This window comes from Brachypodium distachyon, chromosome 3, assembly GCF_000005505.3.
Source record: "Brachypodium distachyon strain Bd21 chromosome 3, Brachypodium_distachyon_v3.0, whole genome shotgun sequence".
Taxonomy (NCBI): Eukaryota; Viridiplantae; Streptophyta; class Magnoliopsida; order Poales; family Poaceae; genus Brachypodium; species Brachypodium distachyon.
The window spans coordinates 7,945,590-7,963,197 of record NC_016133.3 but is presented as its reverse complement, the minus strand read 5'-3'; the positions used below and the strand labels follow the sequence as shown (position 1 = coordinate 7,963,197).

The 17,608-nt window shown below is 43.5% G+C and overlaps 2 protein-coding genes across 2 annotated transcripts; both read right to left on the bottom strand.

Moving 5' to 3' along the window:
- Positions 1 to 723: 723 nt before the first annotated feature.
- LOC100840531 (uncharacterized protein At5g41620) lies at positions 724 to 5,950 on the bottom strand. Its single transcript, XM_003571135.4, has 3 exons — positions 5,308 to 5,950; positions 3,014 to 3,139; positions 724 to 2,552 (listed from the first exon to the last, which is right to left on the bottom strand). Exons 1-3 carry the CDS (start codon positions 5,812 to 5,814, stop codon positions 1,044 to 1,046), a joined length of 2,142 nt encoding a protein of 713 aa, XP_003571183.2. The 5' UTR covers positions 5,815 to 5,950; the 3' UTR covers positions 724 to 1,043.
- A 5,527-nt stretch (positions 5,951 to 11,477) lies between these two features.
- Positions 11,478 to 15,318, bottom strand: LOC100840225 (F-box/kelch-repeat protein At3g61590). Its single transcript, XM_010235814.3, has 3 exons — positions 15,220 to 15,318; positions 13,283 to 13,597; positions 11,478 to 13,071 (listed from the first exon to the last, which is right to left on the bottom strand). Exons 1-3 carry the CDS (start codon positions 15,316 to 15,318, stop codon positions 11,851 to 11,853), a joined length of 1,635 nt encoding a protein of 544 aa, XP_010234116.2. The 3' UTR covers positions 11,478 to 11,850.
- Positions 15,319 to 17,608: the final 2,290 nt, after the last annotated feature.

Here is a 17,608-nt window from a genome sequence, read left to right as displayed (position 1 = left end):
AGGGTTAGACCACGTTTTAGCTATTTTCGAGACTGTTGAATTGCGAGAAGCATTCATCTGGAATCCTATACATCATATTAGTTTCGATAGGGTGTTTTTATCTACTGAAATTTTGTGCGTAATCTGTCGTTCCGCTGGGAATTGGAAAATTGCGAAACCGCTTGTGGTCGGCGGGCTACTGCACAAGTGTGTGGTGTTGCAATTTTTCATTGGGTTACAAGTTCGTCGGCGACGCATGAAAAGCCGAAAGATTTGTAGAATCATACAAATTATCCACGTTGCTCTCTGGAAGATCAGGCCATCCCTTATCACGTTGGTATCACCTTTTGTTTTTGTAAAGGACCCTCAGGATTCAGGAACTAGTGCTTGATAGAGCACAGATCAAGTACTGGCTGGCCGTACTTGCAGCAAACTTCCTGTGGCCAGGGGCCCATGGGTTGTTTGTCGGTGGTTACTGTTGTTTCGAAGCGAATTTTTTTTGCAAATGCGCCATGGATACATAACTACGAAGGAAACTCATGGGTTCCAGACAGCAAACACCACACTAATGCACTGTCAGAAAACAACACACTAACTGGAGTACTGTTCGATCGCCAAAAAAAAAAACTGGAGTACTGTTGTGCTGACGAGCAGTGGACATACGCACCAGTAAAACTTTAGCTGCAATGCATTCGAGCTGCACATCTGCAATAGAAAGGATCTTAACATTCCAGGAACATCAAGTGATGCAAAATGAAATGCCTCATATAGACTGGCCATGGAAAGATCTTAAACAGGCAAAGGTTATCGACATGCAAGTGCCATACAAAAAATCGTTATCAAAGTTGAGTTCTTTGGCCTCGCCATCCTGGACAGCTGATTAACAGACTAATTTACATAGATGTTCAGTCGCATAGGATTCACATAGTCTGTAGCTAGCAATGTACAAGGTTACTGAATTGACTGACGCTGAAGGAAATGCCCCGGCTATATAAGCCAGATATTGCTCTGATTTGCTGCATGGCATCGAAACTGCGAAACTGAAACCCATTGGCGCCATTATCTCATTTTCTCCTGCTGGATAAGGAACCTCCTGACACCTTCAATCTAGCATGCCGCCCCTCTAGCCTTGCTTGAAGTAATTTTGCCTTCAGAGTGTTCTCCTTTACCCCCACTGGCAATTCCGGTGAGCATTCAACTATCTCGTGGCCCAATAGCGTGGATTTCAGTTTTCGTGCTGGACTGCCACTGTGGACGTTGCATAAATCCCCTGAATTAGTCCCTTCACAAAATAGACTTGTTCCGGAGTAATGATCAAGGGATTCTTGGCCCAGCAAGTCAGCATGACGAGCCTCCAAATTGTGAACGGACGAGCCAATGTGAGATCCTCGAGAAATATGGGTGCAAGTGATTTCATTCTGTTCTTCTGCTGGAGTAATTCCAGCACTGCTGTATGAGTTGATTGCTGGAATTCTATCTGCGTACTGTGGGTTGTTGCTACTAGACCTTGCCTTGTCTTTCTGTGCATAAATTGGCGCATGTGACATATGCGAACTTTCACCAGCTGTACTACAAGAGTATTCTGATATTCTCTTCGGTGCATCCATGCTTGCTGTGCCACTTCTGTGGGGTCCTGTATGGTGATGTTTATGATTGCCATTTCCATGCATGTTCAGCTCAAAGCAATGCAAATCACTAGCAACAGAATCATCATCATCTTCGGCTAGCTGAGGAGCACTGGTGGCTCCATTCAAATGGACAGATTCAAGGGATTGCCGACATAAGCTAGAATCTCGTCTACTATCATTTATGTATTTCAATTTTAAATTAGTCTTAGAGCTACTTGATTTTTTAGCAAGAATGAAAGCCTGGATTTCACTGCTCAGCCTCTCTGTTATTGTGGTTTTCTGCAGCAAGTCTTCATGGACATCAATATTTTGCATTTGGATTCTCTCGTCAAGCCAGGCTTCCGAAATATGGAGCACCGACTTATCAAACTTATGTTCATAACTATTTGCATGCCTTTGTTTTAGCACACTGACTTCCTCTTCATAGTTTCGAATTCCCATTGCAAACTGATCACAGAGGTCTTCTAAGAGTTGATTTGTTTTCTTCTCCTTCTCAAGGTCCTTAACTGCCTTCAGAAATGCTGATTTTACCTCAGTTAACTCCTTGCCAAACTTCCTATGGAGACCCTCAGAACGCCACCTAAGGTGTCTCTCATCCTCTAGTTCATCTTGCATGGAAAAAAGGGCTCCTTCAATCTTATCTTGGTCCTTATTCTTCCGAGCAAGTTTGTCCTCAGAGAGTTGCCTCATTAGGGAAGCAACTTCATGGCGGTATCCTCGTCTCTCCTGCGTAACTTCATGAATACGTGCCTGTGCCTGCTGTAATTCCAACTTTAAACCCTTAATCACTGACATATTAGCAGTTTGCTGTTCTTCCAGGCTCCAAATTCGATTTAGAACCTTCAATAGTTCTGTTGATGTATTAAGGTTATCACCTGCCCCCCTAGATCTACCCTTGACATCCAAAGAACGAGCTGGGTTGATAGCTCGGTACATATAGGAATCCTGTAAAATGAGAGGTACAGAATCACGTGCTAAGCCAACAGATTCAATTGCATCAATGAATGAAGAAAACTTTCTAGTTATCTAGTATGGAACTAATTCATGAAGCCTGCAAACTACCACGAGACAACTTCACCCTTCTTGTTTTTTTCCTCACCAAAAGAAATAAATACCCCAAAGCCCAAAACAGTAGCACAGGCCATTAACATACTGTTCAATTACTTCCAGACTACCATGATTTCTTTCAAAGCATAAACTAGAGGTGCTACTGTGCTAGACTATTCAATAATATGTCTTCATAAAACATGCTAAAAAGGCAATGGTGTACTCGGAACATGTATTTTTACCAGATCCTAACATGAATAACAAAATAGCATATAGTAATTAACAGTAGCATATAGCGCCATGCCCACGAAAAAGAACATCGAAGCAACCAAGATAAAAACTGAGGGAAATATACACACCCCAGTTGAGCTGGTATAACTTGCAGGGGAAAAAGGTTGTACTGCATGACTCCGTTCTTGACGCAAGTTATGATGATCCTTAGATGAATCTGCAAGATTCCTATCAAAGCCGCCTGAACCCTGAGGCTGAACGGCAAGGAAGAAAACAATTAGCAAGCAACAACTGTGAAAATAAATTTAAATTACTCCAGATAGAACAGCAATTAGTTCAACACTTGACTAAGGAATCATAAAACGATGGGCTTCTGCATATCTGGCAGATAGGATCTCTTGAATGTTCAAATATATCTACTTAGCAGATGCTGTGGGGCTGTCTGGTTTGCGACACCTAAGGTTACTCAAGTTAGACCGACTTAGGTGGGTCTTTGTTTCAAGCCACACCCAGGCAAGATTATTTTTCGAACAACAGGGCTCCACTCCCACATGACATATACCTACCCTGGCCGGCTGGGCCACATATTGATACCTCATATGAATTCTGAAATCAAAAGAACACCGCATATTGTAGAATAAAGGCACTGCCCCAATTTACTACTCCCTCCGATCCAAATTAACTGTCACAGTTTTGTCTAGATACACATACCATGGCAATTTTAAAACGTAACACCCAACAAAAAAATGAAGTCCTGCAATGCCTAAATATAATGAAAATTTCATTTTGAGTGCCCTAAAGTAAAGAAACAACTGCAGGCTACGCACCCGAGAAGCACATTGAACATATAGGCTACAAACCCTGAATGTGTAAACACTGTATACAAGCTCTAAAGAGGAAGCTGTAAAACCACTAACGAACACCAAGCAGGTACTAGCTCTAAATTCAGATCGAAACTAGTAAGATCAAAACTTTTGTAATCAGCATCAAGGAAAGTAATTCATCAATTTCTTGGCAATTGAATGGCAATTGAATGCAAAAAAGAACCGTCAGAGAATTGTTAAAAACAGGTTGAACCAATTATATCATTTACTAAGGAAGAGCCATCATTCATTATGACATGCAATTTGTGCTCCTGTTAAGCATTTCTTCTGCCAAAAAAAACCAACATGTTACCTGAGTTGGTATATTGTGAAGCCAAATGATTCACGTTCCATGAAACCAAAATTGTGAGTCTTGCTAAATTATTTTTTAGTTTTCACAGCAAGGAAAACTATAGTAATGCTACATTTCTAGACTTTGGCTGGAAATTTTAACAATAAGAATGCAATCCTGCAAAATTTTGCTCAACTCTATGTTTCAACAAGCAATTAATTTTCTTTTCGATTTCAACCAATGGTAGGGCAAAACTGTACTAATATCTCAACAGACTAGAAAGGTCCATACTGGACACCCACCTAATGCTGATTTGATATGTCAATTGTCAGTTATAGTGGTACCAGCAACGGACTAACTGAAGGGTGAACAACAAATGCTCAAACAAGATGCAGAACAACACATGAACAAAATGGAACAGAACCTTTAAAGGTTTGGTTTGGAGAGTACTACATTTCAGATTTGACATATCTGCAAAAATAAAAGCCCAACTATGCAGTAACAAGACTTCTTTCGTTGCTGCCAACCAAGGCCTTCTTTCAATTTCTATGGCACACCAAAGTACAACCAAACCCAAACTCCCACCTGAAAGACATCACCGATTGTTCTAGTGAATCCCCTACTACTGCGGCACCTCCGCATCCACACCGCATCAAGTTGTGGATCTCCCATAGACTAGACAAGCTGCCGTGACATGCTGGGCACTGGCATGCAGCCACCTTGACAGATGTGACGTTCCATAGTGCATGCACCCATCAGTACAAACACAAAATAGACAAATTCACTTGCATATCACATTATCACTACACAAACTTATACTCCTGTCCAATTTGGTCAGCTCTAAGTTTCAAAGAGCAATTACTTTTGTTGACTCTGAAGCAATGGTAGGGCAGAATTGCAGTAATACTCAAGGTCCTGGACATACTAGAAAGGTCCAGACTAGCCACCTAACGAATGCTGAATTGGTGCTTGGTAAGTGGTACGAAAGGAAATAAATTTGAAGGGAAGAACACCAAAACTTTACTGACACAAAATTATTAGTAGTAGTATTTGTTACCAATTAATCACAAAGTGCAGAAGAACACATATATTGAATCCGACAAGAACTCCACTGAATGGTTGCGTGCGTCTATTTGGTTTGGACAGCAATAGCATTTCTTATGATATGATCGTCTTGGTGCGTTGGTCGTAGAGAAGTCAAATAATTCATGTAGTAATCTTAGTTTCTATGCCGCACCATTGGACAGACAAAAATGCAAACCCTCACCTTATCCACCTCGGCGCCGATGCCGACAAGCCCCCTCCCGCTCCGGCGCCTCCGTGCGCCGTTGCGGCGGCCCTCCCGCGTCACGTCGTGGATCTCCCAGAGGCTGGCGCCCAGCTGCCGCGCCGAAGCCGACGACGATGCCGAGCTCCTCCTCGTGGCCGCCGCCGCCGGAGCAGCAGCAGCATGCATCTCCCCCTCTAGCAGCCCCGGCGAAGGCTCCACCTTCCACGACGGCGCCGGCGTGCTGGGTCCGGCCCTCCGCCTCGCCCTCCCGAGCCGCAGCCGCAGCGGCACCTCCTCCTCCCTCCCGCAGACACCTCGAAGGGGACAGCCCGCGTCGGAACCCTCCTGCTCTTCGAGTCCTTGCCCCGCGCCCGCGCCGACAACCGGCCCCGCAACCTCCGGGGGGTTGCCGTGTGGGGCTTCTTGTGCCTCCAGCTCTGCCGCTGCCGCGGCGGCCCGTTCCATGCCTATGTCTGCGCCCGCGCGGACATGCACGCGAGGCATAGGGGCTCCCTCCCTAGCCCATGCCACTAGCGGCGTAGAGAGTGGGGGAGAGTTTTGAGGGTGCGGGGAGCAGGAAAGGGGAAGGAGGAGAGAAAGGTGCGCGCAGTGTTCGCTTTGCGGCCAACAGGCAACAGGGCGTTCCGGTTTTGCCCCCTTCCGCCTTTCCTTTCGTCGATGCCGTTTGGTTTTTTGAGCTTTTTGGCTCGCTTTCGTTCAAACTACGGTAGGAGTAGTTGGGAACCACAATCGTTTGCCAGCGTTAACAAATGAAATCATCTGAACAACAACAAAAAACGTTAGCAAATGGAATGCCCGAATGACTAGTTTTGTTTGGATACGTGGTAGTGGTACTACCGTGTAGGCCCGGACTGCCGTCTGCCGGCCAGCCTCACGACGTGCAATGTAATGTGTTTTTTTATCAGAACCATGCATACAACAAAACTTGTACGATTTCTTGAACGTACTACATGTCCACCGTCCACCCTTTGCTTGTATTTGTTGTATGGTCTTGATTAACGTCGCCCAGAAATCGTACCATTTCTATTGTACGCATAGTACTTTTGTTTTTGGATTGTTTGGTTGTTTGAACGGACTATTCGACTTGGCTTATCAGATTAAAAAGAAAGCACTGCCAGTAAAAAAGTATGTTTAACCTCCTTAAATGTCAAGGGAGAGACCAGTGGTGGTGGGCGACTGGGCGTAGGAATTTGAGACTGGATTCTCTTTGATTTTCGTCATTGAAAAAAGCACGTGAACAGAAAAAAAAAACAAGATAATAATATGATCTTACTGTATCATGAACATTGTATCCTACAAGACTATGTTCATGTTAAAGTTTGTTCGATTCAATCATAGGAAAACAAAGAATCTTTTCAAGATGTTTGAGTGGATGAATATTTTCTTATAGAGGGTACAGAAGAATCTTTTAGAAAAATACCTATGAGATTTTTAGCTTCCAAAACATCTAACTATCTAAGGATTTTGATCGGATGAAAAAGTTCCTACTAACGTAAACAGATTCAAATCATCCAAAAAATTTAAAAAAACGAAGCCTGCAAATCAAATAATCAAAAATAAAAAATCCTTAGGATTTTATCCAAAATTTCTATGCAAATGTAAATGTTTTAGCATCACATGCAAGCATTTGCACGGCAACGCTAAAATGATTATGTGATGTTTTGTTGAATGTGCCGGAAGTTTAGTTGACATGTACTCCCTCTTTAAAACAAACGTCCGGATACTCCCTTGGTAGCCGGGATTTTTTCTTTTTTTTAGAGCTCCCTTGGTGTCTGGTATTTTTTTAAGCAACTATCTGGCTGATTGATTCATGAAACAAGTAGTACAAAAGATCGATACACGAACGAATATAAAACAACGAAAATACTCAACAAAACTAAAAGTTCTATTGTAGTCCTACGAAGTAAACTTCTCTTGATCTATCAGTCGCATCTTGATGCATCTCCACGTATTCGTTGACAAAATTGCAGAATACCATGCTTCCACAAGCTGAACTAACCTTAAAGATTTTTGAAGAGCCGCATGAGTCGCCCATCTCAAACGGTGAGAACTTACTATCATTGAACGCGCCATGGCCGGTGACATACCCTTTGCAAGACAAGTTATAAAACTGCATCTCCGTCGAATAATCAACAAGAAAAAAAATTAAAAACACGAAAAAACGTGTCGTGAGAACCAGCGACTCCATGACATAGGTTGCAACGGCTACATCAGGACGAGAAAGGTGCAACGGCTACATACTCTTCTATACGACGACGTCTCCATCGCCAAGACGCCATCGAAAAACACACAAACCTAACAAAAGAATGTAGCAAACAACATGCCAGACGTTGATCCGTTGTTCTCCTCGCTCTCAACGCCAGATCGATCGTGAGAGACGAAGAGAACAGCCAGAGATCGAACCTTTTTCGAAGACGGCGGAGGCTAGGGTTTCTCCGTTGGGGATCAGCACGAGGCTAGGGTTTCTCCATGTCAAACATGTACGTGCAATCTAAGAGGCCTTGCGCCTGATACTCCGGATTTTTCCAAGATCACACTTAAATTGGGAATGAGGGATCTTCAGACAAGCATGTGCATATGGGCCGCGGGGCATGCGCACTGCAGAAGCTACGCGCTTTGTGAGCCAAGGCCTTGGAGCTGGATCAGCTGCTGTAACCTCTTAAATTTTTTTCCGGGATATAATCCTCTTGTCTTTGTCGGGCCAGTTGCTCCTCGACCTCAATGCACAAAAGTTGGTCGGCCTTCCCACCCGGAAAGACCGTACTTGTTTGGGAATCAAGCCCAGTCGCCCAGTATGGGCCAGATCCATGTCCTTTTTGGGTTACAGAGCTTGTAGCTTTCTTCCCTCCAAAAACAAAACAATCTGCAGGCTTCTGGTGGTAATGGACCCCCTAAAAAAAGTTGGAAATGGCAGAAAAACTGAGGTTTATTTCAGGGCTATAAATCATCTCTACCCTATCTTTCATAGAATTTTTTAATGCAGTTAACAAGAAGTATTAGTTTACCTACCAACAAATCATCACATCTTTTTCACCGAAAAAACAAACTAATCCTTCGCAAAAAAAAAAGAAAAAGCAAACTAATCATCAAATCGGAAATAAGCAATGACAAAAGCAACCGAAAACCACATGAACAATAACTGTGATCTCCAATGTAGTACATCTCACAAGTCACAAACTGAAAAACACAGCAGAGTTCTTGTTAAAGACGTTCCATTCCGTTGAAAGATGCATCTCACCTTTGAAGGCAACATCACTAGCAGCTCTGCTGCATAATGCATATGCATGCCATACGACATTAATGTAACGAAGAGAAGTTCATCTAAAAAAAATGTAACGAAGAGAAACCACAACAAGAACAGCATTTACGGAGTGCCTCCTACCAATAGGTACCTGTCTGCAATCAGTATCGTAGGATCTAGTACTGCTCCAACAACAGCTACAGGATAGTGCCTAGTAGGCATCCACTTAAATTAGGCCTCCATCGGATTCTCAGACGGTCTGAACTACTTCCTTCCCACAGGATACAGTAGCCGTTTCTTCAAGCATGGGCCTCCCTCCTCCATTAGTTTCATGTTCTGACAGCTGCGTTGAACAGGGGCCAGCTGTAGGGAAATATAAATAGTAGTCTTCAGCACGCATCACACTGGACGCAATGGCTACATCATGGGGCCTTGCAGAATGCACAGAGTCTCTGTTTGTTAGTCGTGACAGTCCTTTTTTTCATATATACTCAGAAGAAGAAAAAAAAAATCCGTTTTTGTTTGAATGCATTGTGGGCAACTTTGAAGAAAGGTTTCAACTACGTACAAGCATCTATGAGCGAGGCAGAGCAGGGAGAACCTTGGAACTCCTAAAAGCTCTGATAGAGTGTACAGAGCAGCAGCATCCGGCAAGAGCCCCAAAGGGAAAGAGAGAGCAAGCAAGCGAAAGAAGAGAGAGAGAGCAAGCACACATGAACATGAATGCAGTGCATATATGCATGCAACATCTCGTCACAGGTCAGGATCCAGCCCATGAATTCGCATTGAATTTGTTCCTGTCCTAGAGACCATCAGATGCAATAACAACGCAAGACCTGTGAAGCACTCGACACGGCTCCCAAGCACATCTCTCTCTCTGTCTGTCTCTTCTTCCCCGTTCCCTGGCTGAGCGAAGCGGCCAAGAAAGTCTCGTTCCTTTTTTTTCCTTGCGTATTGACTGAAAGCAGGCCTGATGGAGATGCAGGAGCATGGGGGAGGCAGCTGGCAGCTGACGTATACATGGTGGCTGCAGGCGAGCGAGAGCGAGCATGGGGGAGAGAAGAGAGAAAGGACGGAGGCAGATGGAAGAAAAGTCCTCGTTGCAGCGGAGAAGGGGACAGACAGGACATGGTCATGGCAGTAGCCTCTTCTGCGGCACTTCTGCTCTCTCTCGTCTAATCTTTGCTTGTGTTGTGGGCTGGACGGGGAGGCCTTGCCGCCTTGGGGATTGGGGGCTTGTGCACTTGGCTGGACACAGCACACAGGCTGCTTCGCGTTGGGTGCTGGGACAGGATGCCTTGATTTGCTTGCGAGTTGTCCAGGAAAAACTGTTATATCTACGGTTTTCCTTGAGCACGATTTCCCGTCGCCTCTCTAATTCGCTCGTCAGGTCAGACACATTTCTGTTGGACTACCAATGGTTCTCAGCCGTTAGATTGGAACAAAAGACACTCTAGATTTACATGCCATTGTGATACTCACATGCATTGATGCATGCCAATGCTCATTCGTTATGTCACGATGAATAATGACCCAGGAAGACGAAACCTTCTTTATAAAAGAAGAAAAGGTTTTATGACGTGGGATGGACACAGTCACACAGAAGTAGTAGGAGTACTTTTTTTTTAACTGGACACAGAAGCACTATTCGTGTGACGTGTCTGGTTTTGGACATAGCAATCTGCTGTACCATGTCACTGATTTCATTGTCTACATGTATCTGATTCTTCTGTGGCCTAAACAGACAAAAGACACTGGCATGATTACTGGACAGTAGCTAGCAGACATGGAACATGTTTAACCTGTGGGAAATCTTATCCTTAGCCCAACAGTAACTGCAACCAAGTCCCCACCGGCCATGTCATATTGTCATGTAAAACACGAAAAGAAAAAGTAGTAAAAGAATTTCTGATAAAAATGTGTCTGTTTACAAGGAATGGCCAAAAGCTCAACAATTACATACAGAACTGCACTAACCATCAGAGAGGGCAACTGGAACAGAGCTGCAATGCATCCAAAGCTACAGTACCATGTGTTCATGTTGCCAGCACTCCCCTGAGATCGCCTCTGCTAGCTACACTAGAATCTGTGACTGATCAAAGGGAAAGGATTCTCTGATGAAACCACAACATGACCCTAGACAGCTAAAACAATTCACATCCTTCCTTGCCTTGCAGTGAACAGATAGCCCTTTACTACAGGCGTTAAGCACACATTTGGGGTTTTGGAGCAGTGGCAATCACATCATGTACCCTGATGTATGATTTCCTGCCTGTCTTTGCACAACCACATGCTTTCCGATGGCAAATAGGCATAACATGCAGTACAACGCATTGCTGTACAATACAGTTCAGCAATAAATTATGCATTACATGGATACTAGATATTACTACAATATGCAATGTGGGATGATGGTAACCTCAAAGAAACTGCGGCAGGGAAAGAAAATGACAACAGTAAAGCAGAGCAAACCACAAATTTCTCCGGCTTTAATTCAACATGCCGACAGTTTGATAGCAATGTCTAATCAGTTCACAGTCTGCATTTGCACTATAGTGAAGAAAAAGAAAGGTTATTGGATAGGTAGGACGACAAGAGAAGGCAACATGCCACAACAGTTCTGCTCTTCCATAAGAAAGCAACATTTGCACTATCTAATGGCTCTACGGCAGGAAGACCAAGGACTGTTTCAAGTATTGGCCCAACCACAATAGAAGAGCTTCAGAACCGGAATTCAAATGGATGCATGTAATTGTTGATTTCATAACACAAGGCAAAATTCAGTAGCAAAAGAGGTCAGCCAAAGGCATGTGAACTGAAGAAAGAACAAAACACTAATGACTATAAGACATGAAAGAGACAATCTTCTGAGAAATAAAGTACTCCATTTGCAGGGAATGAAAGCAAATGAATATATATATATATATATAATCAATTGTGTACTCCATTTGCAGGGAAATAAAGTACTCCATTTGCACTATCGTGAAGAAAAAGAGACATGAAAGAGACAATCTTCTTGCAATTCAGAAACAATTGTTCTTGTGTCAAGTTGGTACCATTCCTATAATCAAACTAGCAAAAAAATGAGAGAAGAGATTTGCAATTTAAGCCACCATTTCCATTAGAAGATATCTCCAGCAATAAATAGAATACATCTATAAGAATTGAAAAAAATTCTGTGCTCAAATGCCTTCATTGACATGATCTCCTGACTCACAAACTCCAAAACAGGGCAAAATATGATGTGAGAACTCCGGCAAGGTGAAACAAAATACGAACTAGGAAGTGATGTCCAGCCTTGGCTCGAACGAGAAACCAGTAAACAGCTGCAACGGAAACCTCTTCATCACAGGACTCTTCGCTGACCACCTCCACAGCTTCTGGTTTATTTCAAAGGTGAGAAGGGAGGGTGACCCATAGCTCTGAATATAGATAAGACCGTCCGCTCCGCAGCTCGCAAAAACATCGTCGAACTCACCAAATCCTTGGAAAAACTTGTGGGGCATACGAGCAATCTCATGCCACTCCTTGTTCTGGAGCTCCCATATGCCGATTCCCTTGATGATACCAGGCCTATCTTGCTTCCCAATACCCCCAACCAAAACAAGCCTCTCACTTAGATTCATCAACCGGCCACATGTAAGAGGGCATGGTACTGGTATAGCCATGCTCATCAAAGAAGTGTGAACAGGCCTGGTAGAGAGATCATACATGAAAACACAATGGCGATGCTCACCACTATTCACCAAAACTCCTGTAGAGTACACCAGATAGTAGAGGACTCCATCACAGATGACACACTCATCACCTCCTCGCCATCCGAGTAACACTTCAGCGAAGGGAGACACCCAATTACCAGTCTCTGATTCATACAAATGGATGCTAAACTCCCATTGATAATACTCTGACGGCACTTGGTTGCTCCTTGCAATAGCCACAATGTACTGATGAGAGCTCCTGCTCACGGAAAAGGCGAGAGCATTGTAATCAGCTGACTTGCTGCCAGGAGCATCAATAAGCCTCTTCCAGTCCTTAGTGATGGGGTTGCACACAATGATGCGGCTCCTGTTCTCACTGTCCATCAGGCACACCAACCCAGCCGATGAGGAAGTTGACCAGGTGCTCTTCTCAATGCAAGGGAAGTCGAATCCATACCACTTCCGGAGGCTTGGGTCATAGGCGAACCCTGACACGGCCTCCTCGCTGCAAGTAAACATGAAGTACCATGGCTTCTGAGGAATCATTTTACTCCATGTCTGCCTCCGGGCGTGCACAATCTGATGCCACCTCTTGCAAACAGAGCCAGACCTTATGACACTCGCAACAGGCAAGAAGGAAATAACCTTCTCTAAGAGATCATCAGGGAGAACGGCATCCATCGAAACCGCCAGGTCTCCACTACGATCATCATTGGTGTCTTCAGTAACTGGTCCGTAATCTATCACTTGAGCGCCAATGTAAGACGATGGATACAACTCCCACTCCTCTGACCACATAGCCTGCAAGTGCCAAAATGCCATAGAATCAGGGATGAAGTTAGCAATCAATCTGGAAATATAAAAACAAAAATCTAATGTAAAACTCCTCAAGTATTAACTTTCCAGAGAACACGCAATGCGTGTGTTTTTACTAGCAGATTAAACTCGCCCAAAAGAGTCGAGCGGACGAGAAGGGTAGGTAGAGGGTGGGAGGTCGGGAACGGCTGCGAACCGGATCTGGACGGGGCGGCGATGGCTCCCGGAAGGCGAAGTGGATCCGGCGCCCGGCGGCGGAGGGGAAGCCCGTCGGCGGCGGCTGACGGAGGCAGCGACTGCGGCGGTTGAGGGAGGCGGCGACGGCGACGGCGGCGGTTGAGGGAGGGACGTAGCCAGAATTTGCGGTTGGAGGGGCTCTCCTAGAACAAGGAGAGATGAAGTATGGGCGCTGGAGCAGACGAGCAGCGAAGGGGAGCAAGAAATAGGCCGGCGGCCAGGCGACGAGGAGACGCGGGTGTGTTTGGATTTGGGCATTTGGCCCAAGTTTACCCTACCAACTGGAGTAAAGTTTTTTGTTTGCAAAAATAAATAAATTTATATAACAAGTATTTGTAAGGAAATATCTACAAAGTTGGGTGAAATGATATTTCATTTGTGAGCAGCAAAAAAGATATGGTGGCCAAGCAATAGTGTTTCTTTTCTTTTGCTATTAACCACCACATATTTTTGTACAACCTACAAATGAAAATATATTTTCTCAACCTTTTGCAGATCCATAGTGTACCCAACCTATACAAGTGGGTGGGAATATTTCTGTTTTTTTATGAAAAACATAATGCTCATTTTGCATTATTTTTAAGATAATAAAGAGATGGCTAGAGTAGAACAAGAAAATCCACTACATGGCTCATATCATGTATGTACTCTAGTCTATTTATTATACAGGCAGCTAATAATGTAAATTGTTTGGGAACTTTTACCCACCAAGTTATGCATAATATATAGTAGGTATATAGATTTGATCATGCAAAATTATGTGATTCTATTTTATTTGCAAATTGTTTCATGTTTATACATTTTTTGCGAACTATAATAATTACAATCTATCTCCGTTTCATAATTCTTTTATCAAATTTGCTCAAAAATGGATGTATCTATTCCTAAAATATGTCTACATACATGTAATATTTTGACAACAATTATGGAACGGAGGGAGTAAGAAAGAAAAAGATCACACTTCTCCATATGTATGATTGGCGATACATTTATTTTGTTCAGCTAAACGGTTACATAATTTCAAGTCCTCAACTAAAGTTGAGACCAAAAAGGGTCGACTATGCATAAATGCCAACCTGCCTAATGACCAAGGGTCATGCATTCTCGATCCAATTGAGATAAGTGATGATGCTACTAGTTCCAAGCAAAATCTTGGACAAAGCCCGCGGTTTTCTTTGACGTTGAACGTCTTTGCGGCTTCGCTGTCCTGACCACAATCGCTGCGCCGAAACATGCCCAGTTGCAGTCTTGCAGAAAACGCTCAAACTGCTAGTTGCATAGCATTTTTCTTGTAGCCTTGCTACAGGGTTAATCCTGTGTGCAAAACCATGTTTGGAGATATATTTGATGTTCCATGGACAAAGAAAGAATGAAACAAAAAAAGAAAGAAAGAAAGAAGGGTCAAGTGCGTGCGTGTGTGGGCCACAACAGGGAGGCGTTGGATGAGGTCTATTTTATGATTGGTGGAGGCACCATCAGCCATGGGCCTGCTTTACCTAATTTACCCAATGTATATCAATGTAGCATGTCTGTGCACCACCACTCACAAGTCACAACAAGATTGTTTATCTCATGACCCATCCCCTTCACCACACTTGTTTTGTCCCAACCCGGGACCCGTCTCCATCCTCCTCCTCTAGCACGCTTTGCTTCTCCTCCGTCGAACCGTCGTGAGAAAGGTGCGGTGAAAAAGGCTTCACTTGAATTGAGCCGCGTCGACTTTGTTTGTCCTTGTGGTTCTGAGTAAGCGTGCTAAAACGAACGGGTTTTTCATTGATGCACTCGGAGTGTTTCTCTTGTGTGAGTCATGAGCAGTGCCAAAAGACAGACGCATGCATGTCTACCGGCTTTTGTCTTCATGTTTTTGATGCAGTGGATGCACGCAAGGGGACAAACCTCTAGCTTAGGTGCTTTGCTTTGGAAGGTTGCATTGCATCTGCCAATATCAATTCTTGGGACATTCCCAGACTCCAGATGCACACAATCTGTCCCCATGTGCATCCATGCTAACACATCTCACATGCCCACAGTTTCATCGAAGCAGAAAGATATATACCGTCGTTCTCCCTTTTGTATCTGGTTGCTATTGGAGTATTCCCTCTCCCGTGTCACTGTTAACTTGTTCCAAATCCCTCGAGGCCAGGGCATGTGGTGACAATTACAGGGGGGGCGATGTGGCTGCTGCTATTCCTTTCCTATTTGAGATTGCTTGTGAATGCGCAAATATTATGTAAACTGTTTTCTTGCTTGTGGAATAAGGCATTTTCCCGTACTGCACAAATATTGCTTGTGGAATGAGCCAAATTGCCAATATTATTATGTAAATTGTTTTCTGACATTAATTGGTCTTATGCTAGCAATTTAGAATATCAATTATGCCTCGAGGTCACTCCAAATTAATTAAACCCATGCATTTTTACTATTCCTATATTTTTTTTAGAAACATCTGGCTTTATTGATTTAATAAACAAAGTACAAGTGATCGAAATTGGAACGAAAACCAACAACAAAGAAGCCTAATAAAACTAAAAGTTACATCAAGATTCTTTGAAGTAAACAACTCTTATCCGTCATTCGTATCTTGAAAATTCTCCATGTCTCCAATGATGAAATCGCATAAGACCAAAGCTGCACAAGCTGGACTAAACTTATAGGTTTTGAATAGCCGCATGAGTCGCTCACCACAACCGATGAGAATCTAATATCGTTGAACGCATTCTGACCGGGGACACACCTCTTGCAAGGCATGTTGTCGATCTGCTTCACCGAACCGACTAGAAAGAAGATCAAAATAATGAAAAAACAAACCGCGAGATCCGCTAACCTCATGGAGTAGATCGTGTTGACTGCGCCAGGAATAGGATGGAGACAGGAGACTATTATTCCACGCCGTCGCCTCTTCCACCAAGACGCCGTCTCAAGGACACAAAACCTCACAAGAAAAATGCTGATCCGAAGACTCCTTACGGTTAGTTATGGCCTTTTTTACTACTCCTATATTGACCAAAGTCCCAAACTCATTTTTAAGGCGGGGAAAATTACTACCAATTCCATGCATGACTATGAATTGGAGCTACCAGCTGCCAGCATCATTCTTGTGGTGGCAAGCAGTAGGATCTCAACTATATGCCCCAAAATAATCAAAGGCATACTAGTGCACTAATGAGGGTGGCCACTAGATTAGTGTCCACTATAAATGTGTGCGCCATGTGCCAGTGTGTGCATGCCTCCAAGGCTCCAATGCCTTTTTGTGCGTTGTGCATGGGAAAGCTAAGATCTTGCTTTTCAAAGAACTGAGCTACAATGCCAGTTAGATACAGACTAGACCTAAAATGTTAGTGCAATTACCATCACACAAAACCATGATAGCTACAAAGTTCTCAAGGAAGAAACCGAGTCATCAGCTTGGAAAAGTGAAATCCAAGGCAACTATATATATATATCAAGATGCACGGAAGTAGCACGATTTTGTAAGTGGTGCCTCCTCCACTGTGAAAAAAAAGGAAAAGCTCACCTAAATTTTGCTCCCAATTATTATAGGATATGCCACGCGGATCCTAGGGTCACATGTTAATTAATTAATTAGTGAGGCAAATTGCAATGGTGATGCTGGCTAGCTATTAGACACTCCATCAGGTAAGTGTATACCTATTAAAAAGTGCCGTTCACGGCGTCATTCCAACTAGCTTTTGCAGCCAACTCATCATTTGGGAGGAAAGGAGGCAGAAAACACACAAAAGAAGGGGGTTCCCGGATGGCAACAAGGTACCAACTAGTACTATGTGTGGGAATCTCGTCAGATATTGGCTATCAGGCACACTTCCATCATCAAGAGATCAGGCTTGTGGGACAAGGTGTAAAATGGATATATATATATCTGCACCTGGCTGTCCTGGAGTCGAGTGACGTTGGTTGATGTTAGCCACCTAGGACCCTTTCGGTTTCAGAAGTGACGCTGAAATTGATCAGCTTACTCGTGGATAAAGTTTTTCAGAAATGGGTTTACTGAGATGTTGAATTGGAAGAGAAATGCTTCGACGGGGCCAAATCACACGACGGAACACTGCATAAGGAGCTCCAAGATGATAAGATCCTGCATAATATATGTAAAATTGACCTTTAGAAACATCACTACATGGTTTTGAGGACGATATGAATCGATCCAACTTACAAGTTTGACAAAGAAACATCCTTGGTGGAATAGTGCTTACTGGTTGAAACAAGGCTTATAAACATGGATTAATTTCATTCGAATCCTCGAATCAAGATCCAAAGATAATTAAAG